Source organism: Lolium rigidum, chromosome 4, assembly GCF_022539505.1.
Source record: "Lolium rigidum isolate FL_2022 chromosome 4, APGP_CSIRO_Lrig_0.1, whole genome shotgun sequence".
NCBI lineage: Eukaryota > Viridiplantae > Streptophyta > Magnoliopsida > Poales > Poaceae > Lolium > Lolium rigidum.
The window spans coordinates 25007534-25022847 of NC_061511.1; the positions used below are offsets into that span (position 1 = coordinate 25007534).

A 15314-nucleotide genomic window follows, 5' to 3' on the forward strand; every position below is an offset into this window, starting at 1 on the left:
GGCTCCCGGTCGGCGCGCCACTCGTCGAACTTGGGCCCGCTCATCGGCTTCATCGGCGGATCCTCGTTGTGCCGGCGCCCGCCCGCCGCGAAGTCAACGAGCTTCGGCGGGACGTACGCGGCGCCGGCGTACTCGCAGGCCAAACGCCGGCTCCCGGCGGCGGATCTCTTGCATTGGCGCCGCCACGCATCCTCCACGTTGTCCGGCGAGCGGGATCGCTACGATCCGCTCGCCGGCGAGGCGGTACTGCGGCGGCGGGCGTCCATGCCGGATCTGGGGTGGAATGCGGCGCGGGGAGCGACTAATTGCTCGCCGGAGCGAGGAGGAGGAGGCGGCGGCGCACGGCGGAGCTAGGGTTGCGAGTGAGGGGTTAACCCCTCACTCGCACCTGCGCCCACTATATGTACGGGACGACGGGGCCGATTTCCTGGGCCCCGTATTCCGCCGAAACGGGGCGGCCCGAATATGGGGCCTGCTAGACGGCCCAAACCGCGCCTGCCTCGTATGTCGCGGGAATTTTACGGGGTAGGCGGATTATACGGGGCCTGTTAGACATGCTCTAACCAGGTAGTGCAGAATTGCTCGAGCTCGACCGGACGCTTCTTCTCCCCAAATCATGGAAGACCACCACCAACTCCGCCGACGGCCTCCACCCCCTAATCCCTCCGCCTCCTGCTATTGCGCCGTCGACGGCGAAGACCCAACCACGATCTACGCCCTCTCTGGTACTGGATTGGACGCCACCCCCTACACCCTTCTACTGGTACCGGACCCCGGCGTGGACTGGCCGATTGGAGATGGTATGGAAGCCCTAGCTAGCTTGCGCATGCTCCGATTCTTCGCATCTTCAATTTGGTAGGCACAATCGAATCCGACCATGTAATTCTTCTCCATCTCGTTGTTGTTATTCAAGATGGGTGGCCTCTACAATCGCCCGAACTACTCGACCTATCTGAACGACGAACCAATGCCTGACGCCGCGTCAGAAAAGGAGCAGGTCAGTATATATCAATCCCAGTGCAAACTCTTGTGTTGATTTGTAGAAAACAGAATTTTGGGCTGCTTTATTGAGAGCCCGAGACCGGTTCTGTGAAGCTATACATGTTGTTTGATGTGGCTGTGTTTGCAGGGCAATGAGTATTTCAAACAGAAGAAGTTTGCAGGTGGTGCGTCGAAAGGAGGATCCGGTGCAAGCCTCAAAGACAATAATATGCTGGTGCGTTCTGACTACAGCCTTTCTGTCTATCGATACCCATGATATCTGAGTTGTTTAAAAACCAACAGAACGTATTGTATTAGTACTTGTCAGCTTATACCGTGGTATAGTTAGCATCATCAACGATATAGCCTGCATAGCATATGGGTTGCTTTGCTTGTTCATGCATTTTTCTGCACTAGCTGATCCTTATAGATATGTGAAACAACTGTTTCGTGTATTTGGAGTTGTCAAAAGTGATACAACTGTTTCATGTATGTGGAGTTGTCAAAAGCCAAAACCTGTCCAAGCTCAGTAGCTGGACTGTCTTCCAGTAGCAAACATGTCAATTCAAGCAGAGAAAAGTCTGCCACTATACTGGTTAACTCTTTTGCAACTTGGCTGTTGATGTCAGGGTGGATCAGATGGTTTGCGTGGTTGGAAAATCTTAAAGGAGTAGGTGGAGGGTAAACCCTCCCTAGTCCATTGCAGTACTACTTAAGCATTCTGCATCTAAGAGCTCACTTGTCTTATAGTTTCACTGCAATTGTTATATAAAGAACTGATTTACCGCAATTTGGTAAAGTTGTACTAGGTTTTGCTTCTTTCGGTCACTTTTCAATTATTTAATGCAGCAATCTCGAGATGCTAAACAGAAGCCTGCACCAGAAATATCAGTACAAGATCTTGCATCACGTGCTGCTTCACGGTATATGTCCAGCACTGTAAAAAGTGTGAAGACACCAAAGACAGCTTATGATTTTGAGGTTTCTTGGAGAGCTATCTCTGACGACCCTGCCCAGCAAATACAGTTGTTAAAGGTTTATTATTGACAGCCTCTCGTTTTTTAGCTCCTTAAATTAATCCGGTTGTGTAAATTACTAATTTGTCACATTCTTGTTATGTGACCAGTCGATTCCACCAGAGAGCCTACCGGAGATTTTTAAGAATGCACTTTCATCTGCTTTTCTGATTGATATCGTTAAGTGCACAGCCTCAATCTACCGGTACGCTTGCCTCTTACACTCTCTTGCAATACTGGTTCCGCAACCTTTGATGTTATTACTTACTTTTAGTTCTTATTGTATGATCAGGGATGATGCGGTGTTAGCAGTTAACATTTTGGAGAATTTGGCAAAAGTTTCTCGCTTTGACTTGATAATCATGTGCCTCTCGCCCATGCATAAATCTGGTATGCCTGAACTTGTGACCTTGCATCCATTGTCTGTTTTCCCTTATCATGCCCAGCTGTTTCTTATTGTTGGTAAAGTGACAGTCCCTCAATTTATTTAAAAATGCATGAAAACGACTTGAACTGTTTTCATTTATACCAAAACTGCGTTCATACGACCAGTTGGACGCCCCTGACCTATCAGGGCTGTTCATTACTTAAGATTCATGCTTTTTTTTTTTGCAAGAAAGACCTTCTACCTCACCTGTTTCTCATCACAATGCCCGTACATTTTGCAAAACATATCTCGTACTTGAACTATTTCCTAGTATGCAACGTTTTCCATTCTTGCTCTCTGCCTCTCTTGCTCACTCTCTAACATGAACAGCTCATAAATTTAAGCATCATTTATTCATGAACCAAAAACCTTCGATGGACATATACATTTCAGATCTGACAACCAATTTGGACCATGCTAGTGGGAAATGCATTCTTCCTTTCTCAGTATGTTAGGAATAGTGATCATGCATAAACATTATTGCTTCAACAAATCTTTACACAATTAATGCATAAACATTTTTTGCGACAAATCTTTACGTATATTTATCATCAAATAAAATATCGTGTATGTTTATTTAGGATGAAAGTACATATCCTTGGATTTCTGGGTGTCCAATGCGCACTGTTACATTCAAATATATCAACACATACCTTGAATTATGTGTTTTGTGTATGTTATGACTACTGGCTTGTAACATGTGAAACATGTGAAGCTACCTAGTTTATTTTTGTAGTGTATGAATAACTTTGAACCGATTATCAGAGCGGTTATCTAGGCTTATCAGAGCTCTCCCTCCTGGGCTGCTCACGCAGGTGGCTCTGGAGGGCACCTCCCTCCCCCAAACAAAAAAACCCTAGATCTCAAGCCCCTCCGGCCAGCGCCGGCTGTGGTGGCGGCGCCCAGCCGCCGAAGGTGGAGCGCAAGGTGGGGCGGGCTCCTCTCGACTTCTCTTCGCGTGGAGAGGGGCCGCTGCGGAACGCCGCAGCGTTTGGCGGTGGTTAGCGGCGTTGGAGCGGTGGATGGTCGCGCGGAGTTGCGTGCGGTCACGTGGCGCCTGCGTCTTGCCGGGCTGCGAGGTGCGGCATGCTGGCTCCGGCGGCGCTTGGGCCTGATCTGGGCCAGGCGGGTCAGAGCCGTTCGCGCCCAGCGAGGAGGCAGCGGCGCCTGCAACGATATGCGGCGGTGGTGCCTGTGTGCTGGAGCTTGCGGAGCTCGCGCCAGGTGTTGGCGGGCCCGATCTGGGCCGCCACTGCTGCCCTGCTTCGCGGCTGATGCCGGGCCGTCGCTCCGTCCGGCTTCGCCGTGCAGGGGTGTGGTAGATCGGCCAACAGCGCGTCGGGCTGCTGGCTGATGCTAAAGGCGGGCTGCTGGGTGATGCTAAAGGCTGACTACGGCCCCTCGCTCGCCATTTCGCGCTCATCTCTCTTTGGTGGCGTCCTTTATTGATGATGGCTCTTGTTCGCTTCGTTCTGGTGGACAGTGGGGTCGAAGTCAGGGCTGGGAGAAATCATGCGCGGTTGCGGACAACAGCGACGCACACGGGCACCGTTACTTTCTTCAAGGCGTCGTTGAGCCCTTTTCGTTTCACCCCTTCCCGGGCACTAGGGGAAACCCTAGATCCAGTTGTTGGATCAGGCAGTGATGGCACTTCGGTGTCATCCCCTTGTTAGAGGCGGAGGTTGTCCCCAGAGTCCCTAGACGGCAGATGGAGCCAGAGGTGGCCGCTACTTTGAGCGTGGGTCTTCGGAGCGCCTCTGCCGGCGCCTGCTCGACGTTGCTTGATCTAGGTCTGGCCAGGTCCTGCCGCCGTCTCGCCTTCTGCTGGGAGGGCCGTACGTCGACGTTTACCTCCCTAGAGTTAGTGCTGTTCTAGGTTCTCATGCTATGGCTGTGACACGCTTTCGAGACCTTGTGGCTTGTGCCCTTCCTTCGCGCCATTGTTAGCCAGTGGTTGGGCAAGGCGGGTGCTTGTAGTGTGCTAGTTTGGGTGTGCGTTGTAAGCCGGAAGGCATCATATGTTTGGTTTTTGGTATAGTTTCCCTCATAAACTGGACCATGTTGTTCTCTTGTAAGCTTAATACAATGACGCGCAGCTCTCCTGCGTGTTCTCAAAAAAAAAAAAACTTTGAACCCTATAGCCATTGATATTGTCTAATCCAACAGTGTAGAGATGGCAAATCCAAGCGTTATTAGCCATTAGATCAACCTTTAGGTTCACCGGATTCTGCCACATCGTGATTTCACGCTGCTATTGGCATTGCTGGCTACCGGCAATGTCCGACCATGCCTCCATACTGGGCACCTTCCCAAGACCTACCTACCATCCATGTTCTCCAATCCATGCATTACATGTTCTCCAATCCATGCATTACGTCCCTGTGAACTCGATCCAGAGAGGGAGAAAGTATAGGGCGAGAAGACGTGGAGAGTGAAGAACAAGAAAAGGAAAGCGCGAGAGGCGAAAGGTGAGCTATGGACAGTGTCATGTTCAGTGAAGCACCATGTCAGGGTGTGGAACGGAGGTCACTAGGAGCTGATGTGGCAGGGGCCATGGTTGCCCTGATCGGAGACTCTGGATATGAGCTAGAGACCCAGCAGCAATCTACTCCCAGTGCTCCGTGGTGGCTACTATGTGTTGTAGATTTTGATGATATGGAGAACAGAATATACTGAGGATCAAGAGCAAGGCGAACTGTCTGGGCTGACGAAAGGGTTTGGGCACATGTTCGGGATATGTGATTATCATAGTTTGACATACCTACATAAATCAGTCAAATACGATAAATGCTGATTGTAAATAAAGTAGAGGGATGATATGGCAGATGTGCAATACAACCACCTGAAGCCATCTCGGATTGGGAAACAACTTTATGTTGAGTGGCTGCAAGAACAATTTTAATTAGGAATATGCTACTTGTCCCAGTAATTTCAACGTACAGAGCAAATGATTTGTCAGAACTTCTTTTCATTTCAGATGAATATGGAAAATTGCACTTTGGACGTAACTCTCTACTATTAGTTTTAAGTAGTTGCACAGCATTCAGTTGGCAATACTCTTATCTTGTGCTTGCTTAATTCTTTTCTGGTCAGAGCTGCGGAAGGTCTGGGGTCAAACATTCCTAGTTGAAAATGCGTCTCGAGAGAACAGACCGTCGGTCTGGTGGCTAGGCGTGCGGGAGCGCACGCTGCCCACCCGGGTTCGAACCTTGGGTTCGGTGGGTGCTCAGGAGTTTTCTTCTATAAAAATGCCAACGGGTGCTAGTGCCTGGGTTGGTTGCGTTTTTTTTTTCGAAAATGCGTCTCGAGGTCACGTTGAAGCCCTCAAACTGCTGCAAGCCAAATACGTTCAAGGAGGATGGCATGATGACATGTTCACTTTCCGCTAATGATGATGATGTTGTGAAGACGTTTCCCTACAAATACTATGGCCTCGACCCCCCCCCCCCTCCCCCCCCGTCTCGGTCCTCTCGCCCCCCGCGCGGGCGAGCAGGGGCGAACCCTAGCCGCCGCTCCTCCTAGCCCGGTTCTCCCCCCACCCTCTGCGCCGCCGCCGGCGCGGGCCGCCGGGCGTTGCCTGTGCGGTGCCGGCGGCGGCGGGCGGTCTTTCCCCGCGAGCGTGGAGCCTTGGCGCGGCGCAGGGCGGCCCGTGGCGGTGCACCTCGGCCTATGGCGGTCTGATGCGGCGGCGTGAGATCCGTGTGTCGGGTGGAAGGAGGCGCAGCGGCGCCGTTGTTGACGGCGGAGCAGCGGTCGGGAGGGGTGGTGGCGGCGTCCGTTCGGCCAAGATCTGGGCCCCTTTTAGGCCCCTGGTCCGACCTTGCTGTTCCGTGGTGGCGGAAGAGGCTCGTCGGCGGTGGCAGGGTGGTGGCGACGCCAAGGCCGGCCTGCTGCAGCTTGGCGGCGAGGACTTCACGGGCCTAGTTGGGCTCGGCCGGGCCAGGAGGGGCCTGGTTTGTCCTTGCTGCCTCGTCCGGTCGGCTGCCGTGAAGACCGCCGGTAGTGGTCGTCCGGTGGAGGTTGTTCCCTCCCGCCGGTAGTGGTGTGCTACCCCGGGCCCTGCTGTCTCCCTCTTCCTCCTCTAGGCCTTGCGCCGGTGTCCACGGCGAGACAGCGATAAGGACTTCAAGACTGTGGGGGCGTGTGTTGGTGGGCGGTAGGTTGGGGGGAGCTCATCGAATCGTCCAGGATGGTGGTTTTGGGGTTGGGAGAAATCCATGTCGGCTCATCCGACTCTGACGCGGTGGCGCCTGAGGGTGCCGCCTTGCCTTCTTGGAGGGCGTCAAACCTCAGGAGTTCTCCGGACAGCAGTGGCGTCGTCGTCGTTCTCCTTGTTGAAGGTGTTGTTTTGGTATGCGGCGGTTCGAGGTGCTAGGAGTGTGGTGGGAATCCTCCAGAGGACGCAGCGGTTGCGGGGTCGTCATCGTTCTTGTCGAGCTACCGGTGTCGGCATTTGTTTTCTTTTTTCTTTCTCTTCCGTTTCTTTTGGGCCTGGTTGTGCCGCGGCTCCAGCATGCTTCTATCGTGTGGTTGCTATATTAATATAGTGGAACGAAAGCCTATTTCGAAGAAGAAGAAGAAATACTATGCCCTCTAGTCGAACGATATTGGAATACCCTTCTTGTAGAGTGAACGTTAAATTTACCTGGAGCTGTAAACCGTAGAATTCAGAATCATGAGTATTTTGCTTTGATTTATCGGGAAGTGGGCCAACTGTTCTCGTTAGAATTTAGAGGATTTTATTCTGCGCAGCAGTTTATGGGCCAACTCTAACAGGCCCACGGGATTTACGCGTTTGCCGGCTGCAATCGCGCGGACGGTACAGCCGCGCGCTAGTTTTTTTTGTCCCACATCGCTAATACAGGGAGGCTGGTGCCTGTTTAAAAGGCATCGTAGGATCAACCTGATCGCCGAGCTTGGTAGTGCGAGCTCCTAGCAACTGTTTAAAAGGCATCGTAGGTCATTTGTGTTGGGGGCAAAGACTCTTCTCTACCAACTGTTTTTTTTTCTTTTTATCCCACATCGCTCGTACAGGGAGACCGATACCTAGTTAAAAGGTAGCGTCGGTTAGGCCATCTCCAACGCGGCTACCCATCCCGTGTTCGCGCGTCCGGATGGGTCGCGACAGACGAAAACGCGACCACGGGATAGCCGCGATGTCCGAGACGACCCAAACCCGACCTAGATTTGGGCCAGGTCTGCGTGGCCGCGGATGGCACGCGGCGCCCTCGCGCGTCCGCCTGTTCCGCGTGCCTGGCCCACCTGTCGGTCCCCGAGTCCTATTAAATGTGGACTGGGGAGAGGGACAGTCTATCCACTCCCCATTCCCCACTACACACGCAGGAGCTCGAGCTTCCGCGCCGCCATGTCCCCGAAGCGTGAGTTCTCACCATCGGCGAACGACCACGAGGCCGACAGCAGCCGGCGAGCCGCGTCGGCGGCTTTCGACATGGGACCGCCGGCAGCCATCCGCGACCGGATTTACGTCGCCGTCGTGGTGGCGCAGATCTTCTGGGAGACCGGCGCCCCAATGTTGTGGGGCGACGTGCACCTCCCCCACGGCTGGCACCTGAGCCCAGATCGGGTTCCGGTGCCGCCGATCCCGGCCACCGGCCGCGCACGCCTAGCGGATATCCATAGGCGACGCGCGTAGCTGCCGGTGGACCTCCGGGAGGACCCCGCCTACAACGACACGAGTCCCTACTGGGACTTGTGGTTCGAGGTGGAGCACGATGCGTGTTGGCGCACCTGCTTCACCTCGGCGATCCGGAGAGGGAGAAAGCATAGGGCGAGAAGGCGTGGAGAGTGAAGAACAAGGAAAGGAAAGCGCGAGAGGCGAAAGGTGAGCGGATTCTGCCACATCGTGCTTTCACGCTGCTCTGCCAGATTGGCATTGCTGGCTACCGGCAATGTCCGACCACGCCTCCATACTGGGCACCTTCCCAAGACCTACCCACCATCCATGTTCTCCAATCCATGCAGTACGTCCCTGTGAACTCGATCCGGAGAGGGAGAAAGCATAGGGCGAGAAGGCGTGGAGAGTGAAGAACAAGAAAAGGAAAGCGCTGAGAGGCGAAAGGTGTCATGTTCAGTGGAGCACCACAGATGCGGCAGTACCATGTCAGGGTGGGGAACGGAGGTCACTAGGAGCTGATGTGGCAGGGGCGACGGTTGCCAGGAGATTGGAGACGCTGGATATGAGCAAGGCAGGGGAGAGGTGCCTTGGACTGTGGTGTAGAGGGCTAGAGACCCAGCAGCAATCTTCTCCCAGTGCTCCGTGGTTGCTACTATAGGCTGTAGATTTTGACGATATGGAGAACAGAATATACTGAGGATCAAGAGCAAGACGAACCGTCCGGGCTGACGAGAGGGTTTGGGCACAGGTTCGGGATATGTGATTATCATAGTTTGACATATGCTGATTGGAAATAAAGTAGAGGGATGATATGGCAATGTGCAATACAACCACCTGAAGCCATCTCGGATTGGAAAACAACTTTATGTTGAGTGGCTGCAACAACAATTTTAATTAGGAATATGCTACTTGCCCCAGTAATTTCGACGTACATAACAAATGCTTTGTGAGAGCTTCTTTTCCTTTCAAATGAATATGTGAAATTGCACTTTGGACATAACTCTCTACTGTAGTATTACTTTTAAGTAGCTGCACAGCATTCAGTTGGCAATACTCTTATCTTCTGCTTTCTTAATTCTTTTCTGGTCAGAGCTGCGGAAGGTCTGGGGTCAAACATTCGTCGTTGAAAATGCGTCGCGAGATCAAGTTGAAGCCCTCAAACTGCTGCAAGCCAAATACGTTCAAGGAGGATGGCATGATGACAAGTTCACTTTCCGCTAATGATGATGTTGTTGTGAAGACGATTCCCTAGAAATACTATGCCCTCTAGTCGAGCGATATTGGACTACCCTTCTTGTAGAGTGAACGTTAAATTTACCTGGAGCCGTAAACCGTAGAATTCAGAATCATGAGTATTTTGCTTTGATTTATCGGGAAGTGGGCCAACTGTTTTCGTTAGAAATTAGAGGCTTTTATTCTGCGCAGCAGTTTATGGGCCGACTCTAACAGGCCCACGGGATTTACGCGTTGGCCGGCCACAATCGCGTGGACGGTACAGCCGCGCGCTTAGCTTTTTTGTCCCACATCGCTAATACAGGGAGGCTGGTGCTTGCATAAAAGGCATCGTAGGATCAACCTGATCGCCGAGCTTGGTAGTGCGAGCTCCTAGCCCAGCTTCGGGGGCACAGTTGGAATGATGAGATGACACTGAGAAGAGGATGGATAGCCTGCCGGGCCTGCCCCCGTGGGCCCGTAACCCTAGGTCATTTGTGATGGGGGCAAGTCCAACTCCAAGTCTCACTCAGTGTGTCTTGCTGGGCCTACACCCCGAGGGCCTGTGACCCTAGGTCATTTGTGTTGGGGGCAAAGACTCTTCTCTACCAACTGTTTTTTTTATCTTTTTTTTTTTATCTCACTTCACTCGTTCAGGGAGACCGATACCTAGTTAAAGGGTAGCGTCGGTTAGGCCATCTCCAACGCGGCTACCCATCCCGTGTTCGCGCGTCTGGATGGGTCACGGCGGACGAAAACGCGGCCACGGGATAGCCGCGATGTCCGAGACGACCCAAACCCGACCTAGATTTGGGCCAGGTCTGCGTGGCTGCGGATGGCACGCGGCGTCCTCGCGTGTCCGCCTGTTCCGCGTGCCTGGCCCACCTGTCGGTGCCTGAGTCCTATTAAATGTGGACTGGGGAGAGGGACAGTCTATCCACTCCCCATTCCCCACTCCACACGCACGAGCTCGAGCTTCCGCGCTGCCATGTCCCCGAAGCGCGAGTTCTCACCATCAGCGAACGACCACGAGGCCGACAGCAGTCGGCGAGCTGCGCTGGTGGCTTTCGACATGGGGCCGTCGGTAGCCACTCGCGACCGGATCTACGTCACCGTCGTGGTGGTGCAGATCTTCTGGGAGGCCGGCACCCCAATGTCATGGGGCGACGTGCACCTCCCCCACGGCTGGCACCAGAGCCCAGATCGGGTTCCGATGCCGCCGATCCCGGCCACCGACCGCGCACGCCCGGCGGAGATCCATAGGCGAGGCGCGCAGCTGCCGGTGGACCTCTGGGAGGACCCCGCCTACAACGACACGAGTCCCTACTGGTGATGATCACTACAGCCGCAATGCCTCAGTACCTCTCCTGGATACCGTCATCATCCCGTCTGTGAGGCCGGAATCATGGGCATAGACACTCACAATCCCGACAGCGTTGTGCACCTCCTGCAGCCCGAGCAGGTCCTCTTGGAACGCCTGCGCTCCGAGCGACACCTGATTCACGCCCACGCACAGCAGAACGCTCAGCTTGATCTCGAGTTCTTGACGTTCGACACCCCGTAGCTGCGCGCCCCCCTCTGCTCCATCTATGGACTTCCGCCCTTCTCGGCGGCCACAACCACGGGGCGGTGCAAGTTGTTTGCCCCCTCCTCTCTTCAGCGACAAGCGACTCGCCACTTTCCCCCTAGCGCGGTGGCCGGTTGCCGCAAGCACGCCGGTGCACGGAGGGCAGGAACTGCGTCCGACGAGACGGGTGGGAGGGGGGACCACCAACATGGCAACCCTTCCGCCTCCAGAACCGGCTACTGAGTAGACGGTGGTGACTTCGGCAACAATCCGTGACTATCTACGCAACTACGCGGCGACTCGATTGAGGTAAACGGTCCTTTCTGTCGTTTAGCTTTGTCTCTTTCATTTTTGATTTTATTTACTGAGACCGCGAAGAGTTTCATGTTTCACCAGGTGTTTTGCCGATAGTTTGTCGGATGCGAGCGAGGAGTACGTTGCCGGCCCGGCCGGATGGAATGCGGACAAGAAAAAAATCGGTCGCTCGGCCACGATGTAGGAAGGCTTTGGCCCGGTCTTTCTAGTGTACGAAGCATAAGGGAAGCGAATTTTTTGACATACCAAGATTCGACCCGGTTTTTTTTACCTACCAACGCCACTGATCGCCGTATAATAGATAAGATGTTATCACGGGAGGGAGGGAGTAATATTTCAAAGAGTGTATGGAGATATTAACCTAGTAAATATAGGTTAATGTAGTAAACAAAATTGGTATACAAATTTAAGATTATCTTATTTTAAGACCATTTGGTGCTATCCTTTCATGGTGAGATCGATGTGGAGTGCATTTACAGTTTATATAATTAGTTTGAAGTGTGACACCAAATATTCACTCCAACTCCCACTTAATAAAAGAGAAATATGAATAGTTGGAACAATGCAAATTGTAGTTGTTAAACCTCACATTAGACAAATTGTTATGAGCTCCTAATGTGTTTGCTTATATGTCACTCTATAAATTAGATGTCGACTTTTGAACCAAATTTGTATTTAGAATGTACAATATTTTATTATAACCGTGTCACTAACACATTTGTAGTCGATTATAGTATTTTATCAAGAATGATATTACATACGTTTTGGTTGATCATTGCTAAATATTTGTGCTTAATTTTCTTATAATAGCGTATCCATATCTAATGTCTCCTGCTTTGATGCCATCAAGATGATATAATGCGCTACTATTTACATACTCCATCATTTAGAGCCTTTGGTGAGCTCTTTTGTGTATGCTTCATTGTGCAGGCACAGCCCGTGCTAGCCAAGATGTTTTACAAAGTTGGCATTGTTGTTTTATTGTGTAAGCGTTGTGAACCACTAATAGACATAAGTTATCGAAGCCCAAGAACTTACCCATCGCTATGAATCTATGATAGTTGACCACATGTTACATTAGAATGGTTTCGAGCCCATAATGGTCCGTGGGGCGGAGGTAATTTTCCAAGGGGACTTTTACGATACCCCCAACTAAATAGACCGTGTATTTTTGTTGATCCAATGGATTGTATTAACTAATACTTCTGCCTAAAACCTGACTGGTATGAATGATACTACTGCCTCTAGGTAGTATTCATGCATCCGGGGCCAAAATTGGAGGTCTATAACCGCATCAAACAAAATCCTGTTATCAAGGGAATTCTCCGTAAAGCCTGCAACAAATGCATGCATCACCGCTGCCTCTACTTTCATGGCACGGTGGTAGTCTAGATTGAAGTGATCTTGGCTGTCAAGAAAGACATTGCTTCATACGATTGTTTTGCCGCTGTTTGAGAAGATTGGGCAAGCCCAAGGTAGTTCCGTTGGCCATGTGTTTAGCCGTCGTGCTACGTGGCCGGCCGGCCAACATGCACACATGAACTCCCTCGAATCTGTTCTAGCGTCATTATAGTAATTACCGTAGGGATCTAGAAAAAAATAGCAGGTAGTATTTCTCAGAGAAGACGTGGGAATAAAAAAATGGATCTGGTTGCCAAGATCTTCGGCTAAATTAACGGATACTTAGTGGATATTGATGCAGCTCTGTTTCCACCCTTTCGCCGTATGGGAATTGGTGTAGTGATCCGAGACCACAATGGTGTATGCCCCGCTGCTTGCAGCGAGCTCCTTGAGGAGGTTACCTCGCCAGAGATAGCTGAAGCGTTTGCTCTTCGTCGCGCTTTGTCCCTTGCCGGTACTGAAGGGTTCGACAAGTTAATTGTGGCATCTGATTCGAAAACGCTGAGATGAACCGGGCGGCACATGCACCGAGCTGAAATCGTTTTCTCATTGGCTGAGGGAGAGTGGGCCCTGCAACAGCGGTGGCATTTTGTTTAAGGGCAATCAACAAATACAGGTATGAATACACAGAGTGGGATCCATCGGGACAGAGTTAAAGTGTCAGACGTCTTCCCCAAATCATTTTTCTCTCTCTCCTTCCGGCTGTCTTCTTCAAATCGTTTTCTTCTCTCTCCTGTAAACTCCATCGATCCCAGCGGGCGTTGGTGAATGCGGCTTCCTTGTCTGGTCGGCCAGCGCAAGGAGCCGGGGCGGCAGCGCTGAATCCTGTATTGGACCGCAGGTGAAGGAAACCCGGGTGGCGTAACGGGTATTCCGCCCGCTGTAGGAAGGTTCCGCCGGCGAAGGTGGCCGCGCACTCAACGAGTCTCAACCTGTTGCGTACCGACATGGCCTTCTTTTCCGTCATGGGCGCATCTGGAGCCACAGTGGTGCCGCTTCTCCCGTTGCTCACAGAGACCGCCTCCCAGCCACTCTGCCGCATATTCTGCCATGTTGCATCGCCTGCCGCCGCCTCTGCACCATGTCAGGGCGCCGGTTCTAAATTTCGAAAAAGGATGTCGAAATTTGTCTATATTCCGAAGTCGAAAAAGGATGTCGAAACTTCTGCACATGCGACGACGACGCGGCAGCCATGGCGTGCGTGCTCGCGGGCGTGCTCACGAATAGCGCGCGGCAACGACGTCGCGGTGGCCATGGCGGTCGCGGCGGGCGCGCTGGGAGGGGCGGCGTGGCGAACGCATGCAGGCGTGCTCGCAAACGGCGGCGACGACGATGCTGCGGTCATGGCGTGCGTGCTCGCGAGCGGGCATCGGGGCTCGCCGTCTGCCTCAGCTCACTCGTGCGGCCCAGTCCCGGTGCGCCGCCGCCGCGCTGCCGCCCAGCCGCCCGACACCTTCTCGGCCGAGCTCTGACCGTCGCCGCTGCACGCAGCCGCCACCTCCGTCCCGCACTGCCGCGGTGGTAGGTGGGACAGGATGTGGGGGTACGGGTAAAGGACGTGGGTCATGGGTGTTTTTTATGGGGAGTGTCTATTTATCATCTAGATGATTTTACAATTGGGCGTAAGTCAGATTCTATTCCCTCCTTAGTCTTCATTTCTCATTATCTAGACTCATTCCCTGAAATCCGTACGGTCCAGAGAAAAGCTGGTAATTTGGATAAGTAGCTGGTTTTTTGGTCCTTTTCATATCCCTGAACCAGCTCCCAAGAAACCGAGTAAATATAAGTACACGAGAAAACTTAGAGAATTCGCGTGCGTGCGAAGATTCGGCAAAAAGACATCATCCTATTTCCCGCTAAAAATGACAAATGTTACTATTTTCTTCATTTGCTGCTCTGTTGGCTTGGCTTTAATCATTATTCGCTTGCGTTTTATTGCCAGTTACAGCTTCTGTTCACGTCAAAAAGTAACAATACACAGGTCATTTTTCCTCTAGCACTCTATTGATCTAATCCCCATGGTCTAGGCTCAAAATACTCACACCGCCCCCGCCATCCATCCTGAAAATCTGCACATACATACCAAAATTGACAAATACATACGAGTTGGAGAGACATGCTGACATAGACAACTAATAAAGACAGAGAAACAAAATGAAAGCTAGAGGCAACGAGATTTGGTAAGGCGAGGAGTTCCAACGCTCCAACATCAGCTCCTGTCAGCTGCATCATCGCCCAACATGTTCAGATCATGTGACATCCAGCTCCGGCCAAGTCTTCTATTATCTCTACCTAGTATGAGTCAGGTCCAACCAACTTTGTATTAAAACACAAGATGGATTTATGTTACTAGGGGCAATGAAAGTACTTGGCTCTTGATCGAACAAGATCCAAATAACAGAAAAGTATGGATGAAAGAAGTTCACAGCAAGAGCAGGGGCACTAACCTAGATGTAAAAACCAGCGCCCCGGATATGTGCAGCTGCGCCACTAGGAGTGTTGTCCAGGGGCTTTTATCCCATCTAATCTGTCCAACTATAATTGTTTTGCCAAAATGATGAAAGAAATAACATAATAGAACTGAGGCAGGGAAAGACAATGCTCTTCAAAATTTACAAACAAAAAGAAGTACCTGCTGGCGGGTGCAATCAACAAGCAGCTGCAAGCCTGGACCAAAACGTGTGCATTTCATGTTATCTATTAACACAAAAGGAACTGCATAGAACAGAAAACATTTTATTGTAAAAAACCATGAAATGC

The 15314-nt window shown here is 51.8% G+C and overlaps 1 protein-coding gene across 1 annotated transcript; it reads left to right on the top strand.

The window, feature by feature from the left end:
• Nucleotides 1-610: 610 nt before the first annotated feature.
• On the top strand, nucleotides 611-9429 carry LOC124708379. Its single transcript, XM_047240056.1, has 7 exons — nucleotides 611-800; nucleotides 914-997; nucleotides 1130-1216; nucleotides 1831-2016; nucleotides 2108-2202; nucleotides 2290-2387; nucleotides 9150-9429. Exons 1-7 carry the CDS (start codon nucleotides 798-800, stop codon nucleotides 9278-9280), a joined length of 684 nt encoding a protein of 227 aa, XP_047096012.1. The 5' UTR covers nucleotides 611-797; the 3' UTR covers nucleotides 9281-9429.
• Nucleotides 9430-15314: the final 5885 nt, after the last annotated feature.